The sequence below is a fragment of the Taudactylus pleione genome, unplaced genomic scaffold (assembly GCF_031769625.1).
Source record: "Taudactylus pleione unplaced genomic scaffold, aTauple2 ptg001138l, whole genome shotgun sequence".
In the NCBI taxonomy this organism is placed as follows: Eukaryota; Metazoa; Chordata; class Amphibia; order Anura; family Myobatrachidae; genus Taudactylus; species Taudactylus pleione.
Genome location: NW_028285539.1, coordinates 210,263 through 233,772, shown reverse-complemented (window position 1 = coordinate 233,772; position 23,510 = coordinate 210,263). Strand labels below are relative to the sequence as shown.

Here is a 23,510-nt window from a genome sequence, read left to right as displayed (position 1 = left end):
GATCTGGAGGCTACATGTAAATCATTGGAGTTTGCCTATATTGCTGACTGATTAGAATTAAATAAAAAAGCATGGTGGGATGCCCAAAAATTGTGGAAGGATTGTTTAATGGTCAAGGCCCAATATAAGTTACTTTTTAATTCACATTTGCAATATGCATCAGGTGATGGACCCAGTTCGTATCTAGCTAACTTGGCCCGAATTGAACAAAAGTCACCTAATACAATGGTAAAACTAGTTGGGTCAGATAACATTGAATATGTGCGCAACCCAGATATTGTGGAGGAATTCGTTAAATACTACCGTGACCTTTAAAAATCTAGGTTGGTCTATACCCAATTGAAGGTGCGTAAATTTCTGTCTACTGTATCACTCCTGACACACTCCCCGGAGGCAAGGGACTCTCTTGACTCCTCATTGACATTAGAGGAAGTAGAGGTGGCCCTAAAATCGTTCCCAAATGGCAAAGCCCCTGGCTTAGATGGGGTCCTCCTGGAGTTAGACAAAAAACATAACAAAACATTTGTACCTCAACTATTGGAGCTATTTAATCAAATTTACGTAAACAATATGCTGCCAAATTCTATGTCTGAGGCACTGATAGTTGTCTTACCTAATTCAGGTAAAGATCCTACCAGGACTGACTCATACAGACCTATATCTCTCCTCACTACAGATGTAAAAATCCTGGCAAAAATATTAGCCTCTAGGATTAACCGGGTCATAACCAAATTGATTCATCCTGATCAGACAGGCTTTTTGCCCGGTAAGTCCACGGCAGTAAATTTACGGCAGTTATTCACACATTTACAGATAAAACGTGGGGACCCACAAACCCCTATTATCGTGTCACTGGATACCGCCAAGGCGTTCGATTCGATTGAATGGGTATGTATTTGGGAGACCATGGAACGTTTTGGTATTGGCCCGGGTTTTATTAAGTGGATAAAGCTTTTATATACGGACCCTGTGGCGAAGTGAAAGATTTATTTCCACATCCTTTCCACTATATAGGGGAGCAAGGAAGGGATGCCCCCTGTCACCCATCCTGTTCGCTATGGCCATTGAGCCCTTGGCTTGCATGATTAGAACTCATGCTGACATATATGGGTTTCAGCTAGGATCAAGGGTAGATAAAATTGCGCTGTATGCGGACGACATACTACTTTTTTATAACACAATTTGATACCTCCTATGCCTAAGGCTCTAGAAGTTATTGATTTATTTGGAAAATATTCTGGTTTATTAATTAATTGGGATAAATCATGCATCCTTCCCTTCAGGGGGACCTGCCCTGACGTTCCTGATATAAATCTTCCTCTAAAATGGGTGAATTCATTTAAATATTTAGGAATATGGATCTCTGCAAATTGTATATCTAAGTCTCATGTCCCAATATGGAGTAAACTACCACTAACTTTAACGGGAAGAGTAAACCTTGTCAAAATGGTTCTCCAACCTAAAATCCTGTACATTCTATATCATTCTCCAGTGTATGTCCCTCAGAAATTTTTTAAACAGATTGATGGCCTTTTATCCTCTCTACTGTGGGCCAACAAGAGAGTCAGGATCAAATTAGGTACTTAAACTAGACCTCGTGACTCTGGTGGCTTGGCATTACCCTTTTTAAAATTTTATTATTTTGCTGCACAATTGACACATGTCCGGGAACGGATTAATAACAAAAATAATTCCTTACCTTCCCTTGTCTTGGCTCACTATAAGACAGGCCTATCTCCACTGCGATAATATACATATAGTTAAAATGCCATTAATTATCAGGCCATCACTATATGGAGACTGGTTTCACGTCTATTACAAGCGGAGGGCATAGATATAGATGGAATTGGTATGGAATCCCGGCTGCCGCATGGCCGGCAGTTCGATTCCCGGCAGCGGCAGCCCGACAGATCAGCAGAGCTCGGCAGCGGAAGCCCGACAGCGCTGGAAATCCCGATCGTCCCTAAGGTAAGTATAAACTAACCTATCCCCCTAACCCTCCTTAGGGGTGCCTAACCCTCCCGGGGGGGTGCCTAACCCTAAGTCCCCCCCCCGGGTGCCCTAAACCTAACCCTCCCCCCACTACAGCTGTCCGCTAGCGGTGCCTGGCATCCCTTCGATTGGGATTCCGGTCTCCCGGCGTCGGGTACATGACAGGCGTCTAGATATAGACGCCCGTCATTTATCCCACGCCAGGATAAAGCAGCCGGGAAGCAGGCTGTCGGTATTAAGGCAGCCGGTTTCCCGACTGCACACCATCCAGATACTCCTCATGCGAATTGTCTCAGGGAGCTCTCTGCTCTTCAGGTTGGCGAGGCCTGGGGCCAGTGGGGTATAGGGTCTATTGGGCAGATATTTCAGGCAGAAACTCTAAAGTCATTTCATCAGTTGCGTCTAGAGTTTGACGTCCCCAACCATTTCTTTTTTAGATACCTTCAGCTTAGACATGCTATCAATGCCCAGTTCTCTGAAGTTCCTCTATTTTTAAAGGAGTCCGCCATTAAAACTTTATTGCAATATGCTTGTTCTGGCCGCTTAATATCTGTGATTTACTCTAAATTATTGAACAAGCATCATAAATCTGAGTTAATATCTTTAAAACAGCAAAGGGTAAATGATGTTGGAGTAATGGAGGAGCATGCCTGGAGAGCAGCTCTTGCTAGCCCTCGCTTTGCCACCATGTCTATTAGATACCAGCAGATACAATACTTTATAATACACAGAGTATATATGACACCCGTCCGACTATTGAGAATAGGGGGCAGGACGGACTCAAAATGTCCTAAATGTAATTCATCTGAGGGGAACTTTTGGCATTTAATATGGTCATGTCCTATGGTAAATTTCTTTTGGCAAGGGTTACTCTGTGTTATCTCTACGGGTATACCTCAAGATATCCTTACCCCTATGACATGCATTTTGGTTGCGATTGATGCAGACACAATCGATAAACATGCCATACGATACACTACTAATCTTTGCACACTTGGCCAAAGTCTGCATAGCAAGGGAGTGGATGGCGACTTCTGGGCCAAACCCGGAAACATGGTTATCTCTGGATGGGGAGGTTGCTGCACATGAAAAGTATGTTTTATACCGCCAGAAACGCAGTGCAGAAATATTATGCTATCTGGGAAAGATGGCTCGATTCCCCACATAGTTGCTCAAGGATAGCTGTGCCTAGCCTGTTTAATGCCTAATTCCAAGGATGTACATTACCAAAGTATTCGAATATTATGTGAAAAGATATCGCGATAAATTTATATGTCAAAATAATCTACTTGTTGCTTACAATTCATGTGAAGGAAGTATACAGTATACAGTATACATGTTACATAGATGATGTGACGTGAGACCACACACATTTGTTTTCTGCTTTATGTACTATTTTTTTTTTTAGTTATGTATTGTTTCATTTATAATGTTTTTCCAATGTAAATTTACTGCGTATTCAAAAATCAATAAATTACTGGATTTATTGTTTATGTAATATATATGTTGTGGATTCAATATATGGTATTATTGTTCGACTTTTAATGTTATGAAGGTGAAGCGTTGTGTGGGCCCTATGTCATGGCTGAATCTCCCTGTAGGCTGGGACGGGGAGGGGCCTTATCATACACCATTAATCTTTGATGGCTATTTCCCCCCTCGAGGTATAGGATGACTTCCTGTTCTTTGGAGCGAGATCCGCTGTCTCTGCCTCAAAGCTCGGGCCTTGATATAGTTTTGTGGAATGTGGGAGGACTTCACTCTCCTATTAAAAGGAAAAGAATTGCCACACATTAAAGCGATATAAGGCACAGATAGTATTTTTGCAGGAAACTCACTGGAAAACTGGAGATGATTCCGTTCTGAGGGATGGATGGATCCAGGAATGTATTTCTTCCCCCTTTCGCATAAAAGCTAGGGGAGTTGCAATACTATTCAGTCGTTCATTACAATACCAAATATTAGACCGATTTTTAGACCCGGAGGGCAGATTTATTCTTTTGGACATACTTATATATGGGGTTAGATATACTTTATTGAATGTTTATGCCCCCAATAATCCTGCTGAATTTTTGTTAGACTTGTCCCAATTTTTAGCTCAGCGAGACACCCCTGGACTGGTGGTGGGGGGTGACTTTAATACGGAGATTGATCCGCTAATTGATAAATCTCCGCCCCCTACCTCTTTGCGCAGCTCTGCCTGGCAGCACTTAACTAGGTTTATGACATCGTGTGACTTGGTTGATCCTTGGCGTATTCATAATCCCACCGATCAGTTTTATACCCACCTCTCTGCGGTTCATCGCTCCCTATCGCGAATTGATTGCATATTAGTCAGAGAATCCTTATTCTCTTATGTACAAAATTCGACTATAGAAGATATCGTAATCTCAGACCATGCCCCTATAAGCATATCTTTGTTACCCCTCCCCCATGCTGACCACACGTCTATGGAAATTCCCTTCCTACTTATCAAACTCAGAAGATTTTAGAAACTACCTCACCTGTAAGTGGAACAACTATTTAGACGACAATATTGGTCACTGGGATACCCCAATTCTGTTTTGGGAAACGTCCAAAGTAGTAATGCGGGGACATCATATTAGCTACCTTGCTAAAAAAACGACGTGAGGAAAGAGCTCGCTATGCTTCCTTGCAGAAGGCTATGGCCTCGGCTTTTCAAGCATATGTGGATGGGCCTAATGAGGACACGTTTTTATTATATAAACAAGCCCGTCGTCTCTTAGAGTCTTATCTTTTGTCCCAATCCAAGTCTAAATTAGATTTTATTAAAAATAAGTACTTTAGGTGGGGAAATAAACCCGGTAAATTACTCGCAAATTTGGCCAGGCCCAAACAAACTTTTATTCATTCTCTTAGGGATCCATCATCAGGATCTTACTTTACACGTCTCACAGATATTACCTCGCATTTTTATTCTTACTATGAACAATTATACAGTCCTGAAAATTTAGATACGGCTAGGCAAGATAGTTTACTAAATAGAGCTTGTCTTCCTGAATTGTCTCGGGATCAGGTGGCTTGTTTGGAGAGGGATATATCGATGGAGGAACTTTTGGAAACCATTTCGGGTCTGGGATCTCATAAAGCTCCGGGTCCTGATGGTTTTAGTGGGGAGTACTATAAGATGCTGCGTCAGGAAATGTCCCCTATTTTGTTGGATTTATATCGTTTAATACATAGAGAATCTCCTTCGTACCCCTCCTTTAACTCTTCCCATACTATTTTTTTGCCTAAACCTGATAAGGACCCCCAGTTGGTGGCCTCCTATCGACCCATATCCTTGCTCAATGTCGATTTCAAAATTCTGGCAAAGATTATGGCTAATAGATTACAATCTATACTCCCTAATTTATTGACGTCGCACCAACTTGGATTTGTAAAAGGTAGACACTCAGTCAAGGGCATTCAGTCAGCAATAGCGGCTACCGTTATTTCTTCGCAAGATATATCTTCCTCCAACTTGTTGCTAAGTCTTGATACACACAAGGCCTTTGACACCGTTCTTTCGCCCCATTTATTTGCAATTTTGTCACGTAGAGCCTTTGGAAAAGATTTTATTAATTTAATACACTACTTTTATAATTCCCCACAGACCAGTTTTCTGATTAATGGCTTACTGGGTGGTGTGATGAGATTGCATAGAGGCACTAGACAGGGGTGCCCAATGTCCCCTCTTCTGTTTAATTTATCATTAAATCCCCTACTTCGTCTTATTCAGCAGGATTCGTCTATTAAGGGCATTAAGATAGGTACTAGCGAACTTAAGGTGACAGCGTTTGCAGATGATGTGCTCCTATATCTATCTCAACCCAAAGACTCTATAACTTATCTATTGTCTTTACTTAGAGAATTTGGAGATATTTCTGGACTTCGGGTAAACTCGGAAAAATCAATAGCTCTATATTTACGGCCGGGGTTTATTCGCCCATGGTGACATACTACGGTACCCTTTACCTGGGCGAGGGGGTGTTTCACATATGTGGGTGTTCAGATAACTAAAAACCCCTCATCTTTATATTATACAAATATATCAAGGGCTATTAAAACTCTGCTTGGGGTCCTGAATGGTTGGGGGCATCTTCGGCTTTCTTACCTGGGACGGGCTAGCTTGCTCAAAATGGTAGTGATTCCTCGTTTGTTATATTTGTTTCAATCATTACCGCTATTATTGTCCCGAGAAGACGTAAAAACCCTTAATACATCATTTGTTAAGTTTATCTGGAATAATAAACGAAGTAGGATTGGTCTGATTCGGCTCCAACAATGCAAGTCTAACGGGGGAATTAATTTCCCAAATATCATTCATTATAACCATTCTGCCTTATTGCGCCATCTACGGGATTAGTTGAATGGCACATCTATATATACTGATCTAACCCTGGAGGATAATTCTTTATCAGAGTACAATCTAATCTCATTTTTAAATCTTCATGACTGCGAGGTTACTTTAGATCAAAAGTCTAACCCTCTTTTATGGACCACGCGTAAGATGTGGTATATATTAAGGCATAAGCAGGGATTAAATGCCCATAAAACTTTGTCTCCCTTGTCTCCCTACATCGAAACCCAGATTTTCAGCATGGTAGTGCTACATTTCCCTTTTCAATGTGGGCTACCCAGGGTATTGGGTCTGTCCGCTGTTTGGTGGATTTTGATCTTAGAGGTCCTCTCACGTTCCATAGGGCAATAGAGAAATTTGAGTTTTTATCTTGTTTTCCCTTTGCTTACTACCAAACACAACATTATATAAAGCAAGTCATTAAATATTTTTCAGAAAAAGATTGGGTCAATAATTTGGACGCCTTACTGTCAACCCCTCCACCTTCATGTAAAGCGATATCCCACCATTACTTATTTTTGAGAGAGAGCTTGGATTATAACATTCTTCAAACTGGTTTGCCCTTTTCCCTCAACTCACACCTGATATTTTATTTAAAAATTTATAAGACTCCTGTCGAATTATCTCTGCTAGCTCTTATCAAGAATTATTTTTAAATGTCTACCACAGAACGTATATTAGCCCACATCGGAGTTTCCTGATGGGATCTTTGACTTCACATGCATGTCGACGTTGTGGAGAAGACAACGTGGATATTTTTCATTGTCTGTGGTCTTACCCTTTGATTAGAATATTTTGGTTGAGAGTTCGCAAATATACTATAGATTTAGTTAATTTTGTGCCATTTGACCCCTTATGGGCAGTATTGGATATTTTTCCCCAAGATCGATGTATCACAAAGGGTTGTCGCAGATTACTGTTGGCGGTTAGCGCAGCAGCTAAAAACACCATTTTACAGGTGTGGAATCAGCCAGGTACACCCCCCTTTTCACTATTTAAAGAGAAGTTCTATTTTATATTCCAAATGGATTGGGTGGAAGCTTTGGACAAAGAATCTAGGGTGGAAACATTTTTTGAAATATGGGAGAGCTATATCTCTACACTCCCAGTAACCACCCAACAACTTCTCATTAAATGTTTTTCTTCTTCTTCATGGTACCTTTTACGTTTGCTTGACAGTGATCCTCCAGTGGTTCCATAGTGTTATCCCACACAACGCACACTTCACTTATATTTACAGTATTCCAAAATATTTTATTTTCAATGTATTGTAATTTATGTATTGTATTGAACATATTCTGATATTTAGATTATATCATATTGAAAAAAAAAAGTATGTTAAACCTGTATCCACTAATCTTGCTTTTCTTGTGACTTAATGTTAACTTGAATCATCTGTTTATATGTCTCTGATTCAATAAAAAAGAATTTGAAAAAAAATAAATTACTGGATTTAAAATAAATAAATAAATTACAATCGACTCAAAATCAACTACACAAACACACAGGAATGGTAGGATTGTAGAGCACTATATACCTTTTTAACCAAGGGAGAAGTATACAGGGAGACCAACCCAAACTGTCCTGAGACCAACAGCTACAGGGTGCACTGAGCGTGCGCGTCAGATAAACACGTGGAGGGTAGGCGGAGCAACCCAGACACATGAAAACCTTTGTAGGGTCGGGGGAGGAACTGCCAGGAGGGAGCACCTACCTCCCCATAGCTGTGTTAACCAGCCGGTTACACTGGCCTCGTGGCAGCAGAAGCATCTGCTGCTGATCCCAGGCGTCATACGATAAGGCCCCGGTGGTCTAGTGAGGACGCGGATAATCCGGGCCCTGACAGTAGCTGCTTCTGGTGCGTCTGACACCAGAAGCAAAGACTTCCACGTGCGATTCCCCGTAAGCGAGGAATCTCCTTACCTAATATCTCCGTGCGTCCATGTTGCAGTCCAGGTTGCAGCATTGCGGCTAGCAAGCTTAGCCGCGACTCGCTACACCAAATGAACAACTGAAGTCCTACAGCCATGGCCAAAGGTTTTGAGAATGACAGAAGTATTGGTTTTTACAAAGTCTGCTGCTTCAGTTTTTATGATGGCAATTTGCATATACTCCAAAATGTCATGACAGTTGACCAGATGAGTAGCAATTGCACAGTCCCTCTTTGCCATGACAATGAACTTAATCCCCAAAACATTTCCACTGCATTTCAGCCCTGCCACAAAAGGACCAGCAGACATGTCAGTGATTCTCTCGTTAACACAGGTGATAGTGTTGATAAGGACAAGGCTGGAGATCACTGTCATGCTGATTGAGTTAGAATAACAGACTGGAAGCTTTAAAAGGAGGGTGGAGCTTGAAATCCTTATATAACAAACGGAAAGACCAAGAAAAGCACTGTTTTCCTTATGCACATCCCCTCTTGTGTGGGGTGAAATGGTATTTCTAGAAGACCTCTATCCACACTAGACTCTGTTTTTCCTCGCCGTTAAAGTAGTACATGGAAGATAAATCATTGTTATTCCTCTATTATCAATGGTTACCTGCAAGGAAACGTGTGCAGTCATCATTGCTTTGCACAAAAAGGGCTTCACAGGCAAGGATATTGCGGCTAGTAAGATTTGCACCTAAATCGACCATTTATCGGATCATCAAGAACTTCAAGGAGAGAGGTTCAATAGTTGTGAAGAAGGCTTCAGGGCAGTCAAGAACGTCCAGCAAACGCCAGGACAGTCTCCTAAAGTTGATTTGCGCTGCGGGATCGGGACACCACCAGTGCAGAGCTTGCTCAGGAATGGCAGTAGGCAGGTGTGAGTGCATCTTCATGCATGGTGAGGCGAAGACTTTTGTAGGATGGCCTGGTGTTAAGAAGGGCAGCAAAGAAGCCACTTCTCTTAAGGAAAAACATCGGGGACGGACTGATATTCTGCAAAAGGTACAGGGTTTGCACTGCTGAGGACTGAGGTAAAGTTATTTTCTCTGTTGAATCCCATTTCAGATCGGTTGGGTCATCTGGAAAAACGCTTGTATGGAGAAGGAAAGGTGAGCGCTACCATCAGTCCTGTGTCATACCAACAGTAAAGCATCCTGAGACCATTCATGTGTGGGGTTGCTTCTCAGCCATGAATAAAAAATGGTACCAAAACATCCTCCAAGAGCAACTTCTCCCAACCATCCAAGAACAGTTTGGTGACGAACAATGCCTTTTCCAGCATGATGGAGCACCTTGCCATAAGGCAAAAATTATAACAAAGTGGCTCGGGGAACAAAACATCGAAATTTTGGGTCCATGGCCAGGAGAATCCTTAGTCCTTGATCCCTTTTGAGAACTTGTGGTCAATCCTCAAGAAACAGGTGGACAAAGAAAAACCCCAAAATTCTGACAAACTCTTAAGCATTGATTATGCAAGAATGGGTGGCCATCAGTCAGTATGTGGACCAAAAGTTGATTGACAGCATGCCAGGGCGAATTGCAGAGGTCTCGAAAATGAAGGATCAGCACTGCAAATATTGACTCTCTGCATAAACTTAATGTAATTGTCAATAAAAGCCTGTGACACTTATGAAATGCTTGTAATTTTACTTCAGTATACCATTAGTAACATCTGACACAAAAATCTAAAAACACTGAAGCAGCAAACTTTGTGAAAACCAACACTTTTGGCCATGGCAGTAGGGGTGGAGTATATATGGAGGAGAACCCAGAGGCATCCTGGGAGCTGAAGCTTTAACTGTTTGGTGCCTGGTCTCTTCCACCCCACCCTGAAGACGTTTTTTTTTTTTTTTTTATCCAGGTGTAATATGGGTGCATATTGGTATTAAATGGTGTACACTTGTACTATATGTGGGTAATGATGGTATAATATGGGAGAAGCTGGTGCAATACGTGGACCATGATATAATGTGGGATGAGACACCTCTCCTCCTATTCCGCTTAAAGATGACCTATCTTGCTGATTAGATAAAATGGGTACTGGAGGCAGTAAAATGGGTACAGTTGTTGTTTGGTTTTTTTTTTTCTTTTTGCTCCCCAACTTTAGGAGATATTTGTGAAACCGCAAGTTAATAACTGTCCAGCATTGTATTTTATTTGTTTTTTCATTTTAATTTATAGGTGTATCGATTACTCAAGGCTTTGAAAAAACATTTCTATCCTGATGCCCATACAGACCTGACGAGCGATGTAAGTAGCCTGGTTTGTGTATGTCTGGCACAAATGTATATATATTCGAAATAGTCCAGAAAAAAAACCTTCAAATTAAAATTTTTTTTTAGTGTGCATCTATTTAAGAGTAGCACAAGATGTTGAATGTTTCTAAACGCATCATTCCAAAGGCTGAGTGATTAATGGTAATTTATGAAACCTGAATCAGTTTTGCAGTCATGTGGTATGTTTAAAAAAAATAAATTTCTGTTATTTCTATATATAAATGCATTAATTTCTCCTGTCTCCTTACGTCCTCACATGTGGTTTCCACCCCAGATTATAAAAACGAAAACTATCGGGGACTATGTACTGCATACGACACTATGAGGGCAATTCAGTTGTTTTTAGCATGGCTCTGGTGTAACGTGTGCCCGACAAAGCAATTAGTTTGGCGCGATTAGCCGCGGGAGCACCCATTTCTGCTCGCACCCACCTGTGGCAAGCAGAAATGTGCTACAAGTTTGTGGTTTGGATGCACTAATTGGGACCTTAGACTAGTTTAGCCGTTTTACACGGCTAAACCTGGTCTAACTGGGCGCGATAAAAAGCAAATTAATATTGCCCCGTTTATGTAGATGTGGGGGGGCACGGAGGGGGGGATAAGGTGCGATCGGGCACGCAAAAATAATGAATTGCTCCCCTGTTTTGCTAACGGCTATGAGGTGAAATAATGTTACTTATTTGGATTTCTCTGATGCTAGCTGCTCCTGGAAGTTTCTCCCTTGGCTATCTATGTGGCCATGTGATTGAGGGTTGGTTGGGATAAAGCTGAATGGGGGAGATGTATGAAGCGGCATCAGCGCACATTATGTGCTCTGATGCCCCTTCTCCCCCATGTATGATTGGGGGGCTGGGTGGTAAATGACAGTGGCGCTATTCCTGGGCTATATATGAATGGTCAGTTCACTTGACTGTTCCGCCCACTGCCACTGTTGCTATCGACAGCTTGGCGATGCCCTATCCCCACAGCAGGGACTGCTGGCTCCAGGGCTGCACGTGGGATCTCGCGATACTTGCGGGAACCCGCGCATGCTTAGCAGAGCCGGCCGGGACTGAGACACCGCATCAGCACTAGGCTGATGCGCTGTGTACTCGGACAGTGATTGCCGGAGGGGGGAGTTATCACTACCCCCACTCCGGCCGTTGATATGTTCTTGCATCTCATCGTTCTTCCTGCTTTGCCTCGGTAAAGAGGCGAAGCAGGAAGCATTAAAGTGGCACGTTAAGTGCTGCTATAATACATCTGCCTCTATGTAAAGAGCTTATATGGTTAAAATAAAGCTTTTATTTGCCAAGTTCTTCATGCACTGACGTAAGCACTGTTAGTTGTGGCTTTGCATTAGCAATGTAGGGCAATTTTACCTCACCAGCTCAGATTTTGTTCAAATTTGGTATATGGAGAGTTTATGTAGTCTAAGAAAAATTCTAAATATTATTTAAATATCATGCCGTTTCCAAAATATGGCAATGTAAAGTTTTCAAAAACGCACAACCAGCATATTTTCAAATCTAGAGAGGTGGGAGTGGTGTCAATTTACCATTTTTTGCCCTCTACTATGATCTACAACACAATAATCTGAATTTGGAAAAAGTTTTTCCTCAGACTGACATTTTTGATAATCATTATCTCAAAGTGCGTTGACACAAAATTTCTGGAAATTGTCTATACTAATGTTAAATGTTTGTCAAAATTTAAAAGTGGGTGGATAATGGATTCATAGTTAAAATTATCTTTTACGCATGCGCCCGACATCCATTCACAGTGACCGCGGTGCTTGAGGGCTGCCCGGCATGTCCGTAAGCGTCGGGCACGCCCCCAAGCGTGACGAAAAGGGGACGTGTCAGTCATGCCACCTTTGCATTGGCCACGCCCACTTTTTGGACACTCGCGCGCAGAAGTGCCCTTGCTCTAGGTTCGGTGCCCTGCCTGCTGCCGGACCTAGAGTGAACACTACCTCCTTTTCCTTGCTACGATAGGTTGGAACCTCTGTCTTTCAGAGGGTTAATATATCCTGAATACAAATTTCCATGTCTGGGTTTACTGTGAGGATAATGTTGACCAAAAGGTTGTATGCGTATGTGAAACAACAAGGGTTGGTACCAGGCGATCCTAAACCACTAGAAATCAAAAAATGTGACACTCTCAATTGCGCACGTGATGCAGCCTAAATCACACTCTCAATAAGCACCATCTAGTACGCTTAACAGAGAAAAACATAAAGAGTACAAAGTGGATAAAGGCGCTTCATACAAAAAATACTTAAATTAGGATGTCGTAAAGGAGCAGGTATCTCTGTATTCAGATATTTTTCCTTTCTTTCTGATTCTTCTTTCAGTTCTCCGTATGTATAGAAAGGAAATAGAAAATGTTGATAGTATAGTATGTCTGATACTTAATTTACACCTTCCAGGTGTGAACACAATAATGTGGATGTATCTCCACCCACCAACCACAGCATGCAGGAGGACACACCTCACTTACACAGCCATAAGTTATCAATTGTCCATAAAGGTATCTTTCACCAAGATATATGCATGCACTGTAGAAAGGTATCGTACCCCACTCTCAATATAGGCATAAATGTTACTTTTCCTTTGCGATGAACACGCCTGTGTGCACCTATATGTAAAAGATACCATTATATACGGAGACCTTATGCCCATATTGTGATAGGTTGTCGTAAGTTTCACTTCCCCCATCTTTATATGCTATTGTGGCATTTAATGCTGACTATAAATCTGCCTCTAAAAGATTATTTGGGCAGTCATCTGAGACTAAAACTGTGTCTCTAATGTTACACCATTATTTACAGTAATCTGCAATGGTTTTATCTTTTGTAAATACTGCATTTGACCATCCAGGCCAGTGGCCGGGAGTACAGCGGAGGTCAAATTCTGAGATTAATTTGAACTGAATAACATTTTTAGCAGCCCCAGATGGATACAATATATTGTGTGACACTAGGACTAGTTATATTGGGAGGTTTGTGACTCTGGGGGCTATCTTCCTATGTTTGTTTTTGTGTTCTGTTCTGATACAAATACACATGGGTTCACTGAGATTAGGGCAATCCTTTTTTTTTTTTTTTTTTTTTTTTATATATATATATATATTCTCAGATCTCCAGCATTTTGTAAATTAACCTCGTAATCCCCATGTTATTAATGTTACCTTCACACTTGTTGTAAACACTTCAATGTTCTAATCTAACTTACTTATTGTAGTTAATATATATGTAATTGGCAATAATTTAAGAAGTCTTTGTACAGGATAAGGAAGAGGTGGACAGAATTATTAACACTGTCCCTGTAATACCACAACCATACAACATTTATACATATTTATGTAGTATAAATAAAACAAAGGCTAATAGCAAAAAATAAAAACTACTTTTGCAACAAAACAAAAGCTCATACTTAAAGTAAAAACAATTTTGATTTGCAAATGTCATTAATTTGTATAGGCAGATCGACTCTCAAAATAAAACTGCTTGTTTAGTATTTGTAATGATCACTGAACCTCTTGTAAATTAGGCATATAAAAGGTTAACTAAGATGAGAACAATTGTCATACCTTTTAAATATTCGAATATCTCATTAACATCACATTTAGATGTATGCATTTTCCACGTTAACTACTTTTTAAGGCTACTAATTCTTGTTTATAGTTTCTTTTTACATGTAAAATCCTAAACAATTTAGTACTCTCCACAATTTAATTGAGGATGTTCACAGTTTCATGAATTTTTCTTAGAGGGATCTATGTATTTTTTTTTTTATCCTTACTTCTGGTATCTTTTCTGGGTTCAGTATATGATACCTTCAGTTTACAAACTCTATTAATTCTAAATCATCGCATGCTTGACAGCCTATATCAGGGCATAGCTATTTATTTTTAGCAGTTACCTTTACTGAACAATTTGGACCTACTGTGCTTACAGATGTTTCTTCAAAATAATCCTTAACGTTCATACAATTAATTTCTTTTTCTTGTGACTTTCTCTAACAAGATCTATTTTAACACTTTCATCCAATTCAAAAGTTTGCCTTCAAGTTTGTTACTCTTTATGCAGGGGCCAAATGACTTGCATATCTGTTGTAAACTAATTGGATCAAGTGTGCCGTTTCCATTCCTTCTTTCACCCTAGGACCTAAAACAAGATGTGTAATATCCATGGGGTCTGACAGTTGGACAGATGTTTGTTGTCCGCATTACCCTATACTGTGGGTTCACCAAAACCCTGTTTTGCGTGTGTGGGTTTTACTAAAACACTGTTCCCTTCTGTGGGTCTCCTTAGTAGTTCTGGGCACACCATGACCGTACCTTTTGGGATATAGATTGATTGGCAAAGTTGTTATAAACAAATCTTAATTCTCCTACTATGGTCTGGAGATTATCTCCATCAATATGGCAACCAACCAACCAACAAACAAAAGGTACTTCTATGTCTATTCACTCTGGAAGTATAAAGATCACAAGATGTATCAAGGGACAATACTTATGCTAATCAGGGAAACAAATTATCAGACTGTTAAACACAATAACACATCTGTATACATTTTAAAGTTTCATGAGACATGTAATTTCATAAAACAAAAACAAGAGTCTGAGCAACTTGGATATCCGTACCTGAATCCCTAGGCAGACACAGGAGTTCCCCAAAACAGTGCAGTCTAACTTGAGCAGAAAACTACTGATCCTGGGGTTAAAGTTAGAATCCACTGAACTGGTCACTCCCAACGTGTCTGCCCTCCGATCAGCGCAGGATATCTTGGTATGGGAACCTCCAAGTTTGATGGATCTGTTAATAAATCTTCTGTGGTTAATCGCTGATTAAAGCTCATTTATTGTATGTCAGACCCTTGTGTTGCATAGAACTCTGGAGAGTTAAATCAACACACAGCCACCAGTCTCGTGTTTGTAGTTTCCTCTGACTATAATTACGTGTCATACAATAATATAAAGCAGTGTTCTCACATTGCAACATATTAGTATTTTCACACTACATCTTAATACAGCAGTCATTGTTAGTATTCATTACATTATTATCTATACACGAGGGAGTGAACTGTTAGGGAGGTTAGAATACACAGTCTATTCATAAGCTATCTTGTTTGACAACATCTGCACATCTCAAGGCTTTCAAACTCAAAGGCTAGCAAAAATCATGTTCTGCATTTAAAGTTGTAAATATCTTAAAAGCACTCCATCTTGTCACAAGATTAGCATTCCCGCTAGGCTGTTTTAGCGGGGCGCGGCGCCCTGCCCTCCTTCTGGAGGGCAAAAAGCACCCTGCCCTCCTTCTGGAGGGCAAAAGGCGCCCTGCCCTCACAGCCTGCGGGTGCCGTTCTCACCCGCGGGACGCAGTGTCCCGCGGGTGGAGAAACATGCGGTGACCCGGTCATCGCCGGAGAATAGACGCCGGGCGCATGCGCCCAGCATCGATTCTCCCTTTCTGCAGTGTTTGGGGGCTGCCCGGCATGTCCGTAAGCGCCGGGCACACCCCCAAGTATGACGAAAAGGGGACGCATCTTATAGACACGCCCCCTTTTCATGACCACTCTCCCTTTTCGGACGCGCGTGCACTAGGTTGCCCTCTCTAGCTCCGGCGCCCTGCCTGCCACCGGAGCTAGAGTGAACACTACAAGATGGAGTCTTATGTGGATTGCTTAATATCAGATTTCTCAATATTCATTTTAATAAGGTTCGCATTTATATATTTTTTTCTATGGATATACCATTGTATACTGCATTTATATTTTAATGTGTTTGACTACTGTGCAATGGATATTATTCAGTAATTTGTTACATCCACAAATGAATGTGCGTATTTCATGTTTTATGATGTCTATCTGTTATGCTTCATTAAAGAAAAGGTTTGTTTAAATAAAAAAATATATATTATATCTCTCTAGAAAGAAAGCAGGCTGCACTCACTCTCATCCAGTGAAAGCTCCACAAAGGGTGCTTTAATAAGTCTATGTTTAGGGGAGCGTATCCCCTTCCTCAGAACAGAGGAGATAATGCTCCCCGAAACGTAGACTTGTAAAGCACCCTGTGTGGCGTTTTCACTGGATGAGAGTCTGAGTGCCGCCTGCTTTCTTTCTGGACCTATTTGGGGAGTGCATACCCTCCAGGAGGGCACCAGAGCAAGTATTCCTGGGTTGAGTGCCGGGGCAAGGTGGGAGGTTATATATGGCAGTGGTAGGGTTTAGCCGCTTAAAGTGGGCGCAATAGCGAAAAGTGCTGTTTGGGCACCCAAACGGGTCACTTGGCCCATTTCAGCTCGTACCTCTCTGATGGTGCACATGCCCATCACATGCACATGCAACAGGAGCAACAATTGAATAGCTTCTGTCGGGCGTGTAGAGGGGGGCGATACTAGGTGTGTACCAGCGGTATGTCTGTGATCTACAACGTTCAGACTTATCGCGGCTGCTTTGCAGAACATTCGGTGGCCGATATATCTGCAGATATGCCGATATATCGTGCTGTGTACGAGCGGTCAGCCAATCTCCTGTACACTTTCTGCCTCTGGTGACTGACATCACAACTGGGCAGGCACATGTAAATGCCCGCCCAGTTGTGACGTCTGGCATGATACGTCGGGCCGACGATTGGTAAGTGTGCTCTGTCCATGGAGGTAAGCCAAGAACTCGGGTGGCTATTAAGGCAATGCTAGTCTGCTACCTCTGGGAAATGAAGCTACTACTTTTTTGAATTGTGTCAAGCATTCAGTTTTCTGAAGTCACACCCAGGGAGATTCTCTGTGCCTGACACCACTATATTAAAGCTACTTGCATTGTGTTTGCAATTGAACATCCTAGTGAGATTAATCGTTGGATAACAATAGAGCTCTCTTCCGTGTGTCAGTGTATGTGTTTTACATTCCATGCTATGTTTTACATAGGTGCCTATCTGACATCAATACCACCACACCTTCTTTCCCTCCATATAAACCAGCTTGCCCTCCACCTCCCCTACCATTCTTTATCTGTTACTGACCTGAATATATACAGTGTTAAAATTAATATTCCACACTGTGAGGAGCACATAAAGTACTGGTGTGTAATTTGTTTATATTTTGTGTATTTTCTCACACAGGACTCAGGTGGCAACAGTACTCTCACTGATGCAGATAAATTACAGAGCAGACCGGAGAATGAGGAACAGATCTCTGTATGTTATGATACTCACCGGAGGGGTAGGGGCAAAACAATCCTACAAAAGGAGTACAGTCCTGAGAGGTCAGATTTTAGCAACGTTGAAAACAACAATGAAATTGAGGTGTCTGAAAAGGAGTCCGTTCAGGTATTAATGTTTTTTTAATTTTAGTGAATTGCGTTGCGATATGTGAATTGTATTGCACAACTGTATTACCGTCTTACAAATCTATGCAGCGCAGATCTCTGGCTTTAAGTAAAGGGAAAATAACAATCCGTCAGGGTGTGACGTTTGAGAATGAAAACCATTCATGTTCATTTAATGTATGTACTTTAAATTGTCTGTGACGTGATGGTGCCCACACAGATTATTTGCCTCAAAGCCTAATTTTGCATCAGAAACTCCAGTAAGGTTTTTACAAACGCTTGGTTCACGATCCGTCGCATTGATCCAGATAAGGCTGTAGAGAGTAATTCATATTCATGCAAATATAACAAAGCCATATGGGGATACAATTAAATTGCTTGTAACTACAAATAAAGTGCTCGAATCACTACGGATCGCTATTCTGCTTATACGCACGCAACTGCGTATCTAATATCAGTGGTGATATTTAAATGTTTGCATTCACATTGCGATCGCAGCCTAACAAAAGGATGCCCACTTCCCCTTGCTCACATCTGTATACATTGACAACATAGCTAAACAATCGGGAACATGGAGTAAATCGGACCCATACGCACAGTTAAGGCAGGTCAGACCTCACTCAAAAATTGGTATTTACTGTGCACGCTATGAGACCTCGGGTGGCGTCTGGTATCGCAGTGGCTAATTTATTCACGCCTGCGGTCGCTCGACCATCCCCTTACACCTCCCCCGTCACCACCCACAAACGGCACTTCCTGTCATGAGTCTGCGTAACCTCTGCAAATGCGGTTCTGAACGCAGCGTCTGGCATGTGCACTTCGTAGCATGCGCAGTGCGAATTGACCGATTGCGTGTTTATACACAACTGCATTCCTTGCTGAATCGGGCCCAAAGTCAGGAGGTGTGTGTTTAACAAGAATAAGTGCCATAGACATGTTTAATTAAATAACTAGGAGCTCTATTGGTTTTCTTTTTGTGTGATAAAATGAATTGAGTAATTATCTTCTCTCAATATTACTAAAGTACATCAAGTGTCACAGTACATGGGGTTCTGCAATGCCGGAGAAGTTTAGCTGGAACCTGTTCTAAAATGGAATCTCTGGCGCTGACTCGGAGCAATTACAGATGTCTACATACATGTATCCTCTGTGTGCTACAAGTCGCGTTACACATAACACGTGAGCGATGTGTGACTCTGTAGCATTGTGTGTCTTTTCATGCAACTTTTCCCCTTTTTAAAATGTCTTATTCACAAAGTGATGCGAATAGGATGCACAAGCAGCTTATGCTGATTAAAATGATGTGTGGCATGCTGATATTCTGTGTGCAACTGAGTATATCTGCATGCCATATGCTACGTTAGTCACAGCCGCTGACACTGTAGCGTAAGAGGCGCTCAACAAATTTGTGCCACAGCATGGCACGACTAGAAAGGTGTTTTTTTAACACACGAGGCTAGATGTATGTAGACACATCTGTATAAAGTGTGGCACTGGGGTAGGTTTTATATAAATTATTGTGGTTTTCTCTTTCATCCACAAGGGGACACTGGAGATGCTTACGCTGGGGTATAGAAGCGTGGATAGCTGGAGCCGGCACTTCAATAATTTAAAAGTGTGAAGCTCCTCTCCCTCTATGCCCCACCAGTCCTCAGTTTTAGAAAATGTGCCTACGGAGCTGGTCACATCCTGCTGTGCTCCAGCAGGACACTTATTTTATTTCTTTTATTTATTTATTCTTTTAATTTTAGTTTTTTTTAATATTTTAAACATCTTTTACATTTGTTTTATTGAGGTATCCCTTCGCCACCTCTCTAAAGGTGGGGTCCGGGCACCTGGCGCCCTGTTACACCTCCAGGGGTTAACAGGAAGGAGTGTGCAGTGCTTACAAGGAAAAGCATCTGACTGCTCCTTAACACCACTCACATACACAACACTTCAACTGCCTTCAGAGACACAGACAAGTGCTGTTGAAACCGGTCAGGGAGCGCAGTGAGTATATCACCTGCGGATCCCCCGTCTCCTGCCCTGCTCTCAGTGCTGGATACAGAGAGCACTATGGAGCATGAGTCATCTTCTCTCCCTCTCCCCGCTGCTGAGCGCGGCTAAGCGGCTCATACTCAGCTGGGCTGGCAACAGCTGTAGCGCTGCCCCTGGATTTACAGCTCCCCTCTCCCCGCTGCTGAGCATGGCAAAGCAACTCCTACTCATCGGGGCTGGTAACAGCTGATAGCGATGCTACTTGATTAGCAACTCCCCTCTCCCCGCGGCTGGCGGCTCCTACAACGGGGCTTGCAGGGGGAGGTGATTACTGCAGGCAGCCATACTAGAAGCCCTGTAGGCTTGAGGAAGGGGGACTGAGTTTAACTGCGCGGGCTCCCTGTCTATTTTACGTGGGAGCGGCTGCGAGAACAGCGTGGCTGCTGTTTGTTAACCTGTTGTTTGCCTGCATCTCTCCATTATAGGTAGGGTGCTGCACATGCGGAAGGCTGATTCTCCTGACTGGCAAGAGGCTGTGAGTAATCACTGGGGTGTAAGTGCAGGGAATCTAATCTGTGGGAGGGGGTACCTCTTCCTCTGTGTCCCAACCAGCCTTCTGTTTTATTTCTAATTCACTTATGTTTCTACTGTGTACCTCTGGTGACTGTGTGTATCCATGTCAAACAGAACAAAAGCGGCTTAAAAGATGTTTGTCTGTTCTAAGTGTAACAACAAACTAAGCCGCATGCCACTGGGTCTTCGTTATGTGATGCTTGTATAGCAATAGATCCTCCTATGGCTACTACTGACTCAGCTGCTCCTCCATGGGCCGCTGACATGGTAGGAGTTATGTCAGACTTGGCATCAGAGTTAGCTGAGGCACGTAAGTCTCAGCCTCCCTGGGTGGCGGGGCTAACCAAGTCTCTAGACTCCCTGGTACAGGTTATGGGTATAGCGGCATCTGCACCCTCCACTTCCTACCAAAGACCGACACAGAAGCGTACTCTGACGACTGTTCTCCAGTCAGAGGAATCGGACGAAGAATTTCTCGCTACGGAGGATACCGAAGAAGGGCAATTGGAGAAAGCTTTACAGGACGATACCCCTCAGGAGTTAGAGTCCACCTCTCCCGGGGTGGAATCTCTAATTTTGGCGGTCAGAAAGACCCTGAATTTACCTGAAGATATAACTCCTCCATCACAGGAGTTTGAATTATTTCATGAACAAGCTAAGAGCTCTGCGATTTTTCCTTTTTCACAGCAACTTCAGCAACACCTCTCGGTGGCCTGGAAACAGCCAGATAAGCGGTTCCAAATTCCGCGCCGGTTTTCGTCTAGCTACCATTTCCATCATCCATGATGGAGAAGTGGGAGACACCTCCTCCAGTAGATACGTCTGTCTCCCGTCTCTCAAAGAAAACAGCGCTCCCAGTACCAAAAGATCCGTCGGATTGTAAGTTGGAGACAACGCTAAGATCTATTTATACTGCAGCGGGTGCTCAACTTAGACCCACACTTGTTACCGCTTGGGTTAACAAGGCTGTGGTTTGCTGGGCCGACCAATATATAACAGGTTTGGACTCAGGTACTTCCAGAGAAGAGTTAAGTCTGCTAGCAGAACACATCCGTGAATCTGCAGTTTACATGGGACAAGCTTCAAAAGATCAGTCAGACTAGCAATCGCATATCTGCTTCGGCGATTTCTGCCCGCAGATCCCTCTGGCTGCGCGCTTGGCAAGCTGATGCAGAATCCAAGCGTGCGGTGGAAGGTCTACCATTCACTGGCAACATGCTGTTCGGACCGGAATTAGACAAATGGATATCCCAGGCCACAGGGGGTAAGTCTTCCTTCCTCTCGTCAACTGCATCGGCTCCCAGAAGATCATACACTGGACCTTTGTTTAATTCCTTTCGTGCGCCACATTCCTTGTGTGGTAGGGCCAGAGGTGCACCCACACAACCAAGAGGTGGCAGAGGTAGAGGTCGCCCCCACACACGGTTGCTTGTAGACAGGAGCCTAAACCAGCCGAGAAAGAGGTGGCATGACAGTCTTCCATCCCACCTAGGACCATCTGCAATGGGAGCCCGCCTGCAAGGATTTCAGCAAATTTGGAACCAGACTTCTACAGAACCATGGATCAGCAGACTAATTACCCTGGGGTACCGAATAGACTTTGAAGCACCCCCTCCACCTCGGATCTTCACTACAAGTCTGCCAATACAGGCAGACAAAGCCAGAGTTCTACAGGAGGCTATCCAGTCTCTAATATCATCATCTGTGCTAGTTCCGGTTCCGGAACTTCAACGAGGTATGGGGTTTTACTCAAACCTGTTTGTAGTACCCAAGCCGCATGGCTTGGTAAGGCCCATCTTAAACCTAAAGTCTCTGAACCTGTATCTGAGAGTGTATTGTTTCAAGATGGAGTCTCTGCAGTCAGTCATAGCGAGCTTGGAACCAGGGGAGTTCCTGATATCCCTGGATATCATGGACGCCTATCTCCATGTTCCCATTTGGGAACCACACCAGGCCTTTCTGCGTTTCGCCATTTTGAAAGATCATTACCAGTTTCGGGCATTACCGTTTGGGTTATCCTTTGCTCTCCGCATCTTCACCAAACTCATATCAGTCATGATCGCTCTCCTTCGGTCATCAGGAGTGAACATAATACCGTATTTGGACGACCTGTTACTCAAGGCTCCATCGGTGTCTCTTCTATCAGATCATGCCTTACTGACATATCACACTCTAATCCAACACGGTTGGATAATCAACTTCAAGAAGTCGAATCTCAATCCGTCCCAGAAACTTCAGTTTTTGTGCATGATATTGGATACGGAATCACAGGATTTTTCTTCCAACAGACAAGGCCAGGGATATCCGGTTGTTAGTTCAGTTGGTCCTCAGAACAAAGAAGGTGTCCATGCTTCTTTGTCTGTCTCTTCGGGAAAATGGTAGCTGCTTTCGAGGCATTACAGTTCGGCCGGTTCCACTCCAGGGTGTTTCAGCCGGACCTCTTGGCACAGGGGTCGGGGTCTCATCTGCTTCTACATCGACAGATCCGAACCCGGTTACCAGAGTAGCTCTTCTTTGGTGGACACAATCCAGCAATCTGTTAGCGGGCAGAAGATTCGGTGTGTGGGACTGGATCATCGTAAATACGGATGCCAGTCTGCGAGGATGGGGTGCAGTAGTCCTCGATTATCACTTTCAGGGTCTAGAACAGAAGTGGCCCATAAATGTGTTGGTACTCAGAGCAATTTACAATGCTCTGATAGAGGCGACAGAGTTTCTAAAGGCTCGTCCGGTAAGAGTTCAGTCCAACAACGCGACGTCCGTCGCTTACATCAACCGTCAAGGAGGGACTCTGAGTCGCATGGCTATGCGAGAAGTAACTCAGATCCTCCGGTGGGCCGAGAATCAGTCAGTAATACTGTCGGCGGTGTTCATCCCGGGTGTGGACAACTGGGAAGCAGATTACCTAAGTCGACAGGATATCCATCCCGGGGAATGGAAGCTTCATCCAGACGTATTCAACGCGCTGATACGTCGTTGGGGATGTCCTCAGGTGGACCTCATGGCGTCAAGTTTGAATCGTCAGCTTCCAGTATACGTGTCAAGAACTCGAGATCCGCAGGCGGAAGCAGTAGACGCTGTGAC

General features: G+C 42.9%; 1 protein-coding gene across 2 annotated transcripts in view; it reads left to right on the top strand.

Moving 5' to 3' along the window:
• NUSAP1 (nucleolar and spindle associated protein 1) overlaps positions 1-23,510 on the top strand; it is a 128,760-nt gene that overhangs the window by 19,720 nt on the left and 85,530 nt on the right. For both annotated transcript variants that reach the window (XM_088462044.1, XM_088462045.1), the window contains exons 2-3: positions 10,470-10,538; positions 17,668-17,874. In XM_088462044.1, coding sequence (XP_088318170.1) covers positions 10,470-10,538; positions 17,668-17,874 — 276 coding nt within the window. The remainder of the gene's footprint in view (positions 1-10,469; positions 10,539-17,667; positions 17,875-23,510) is intronic.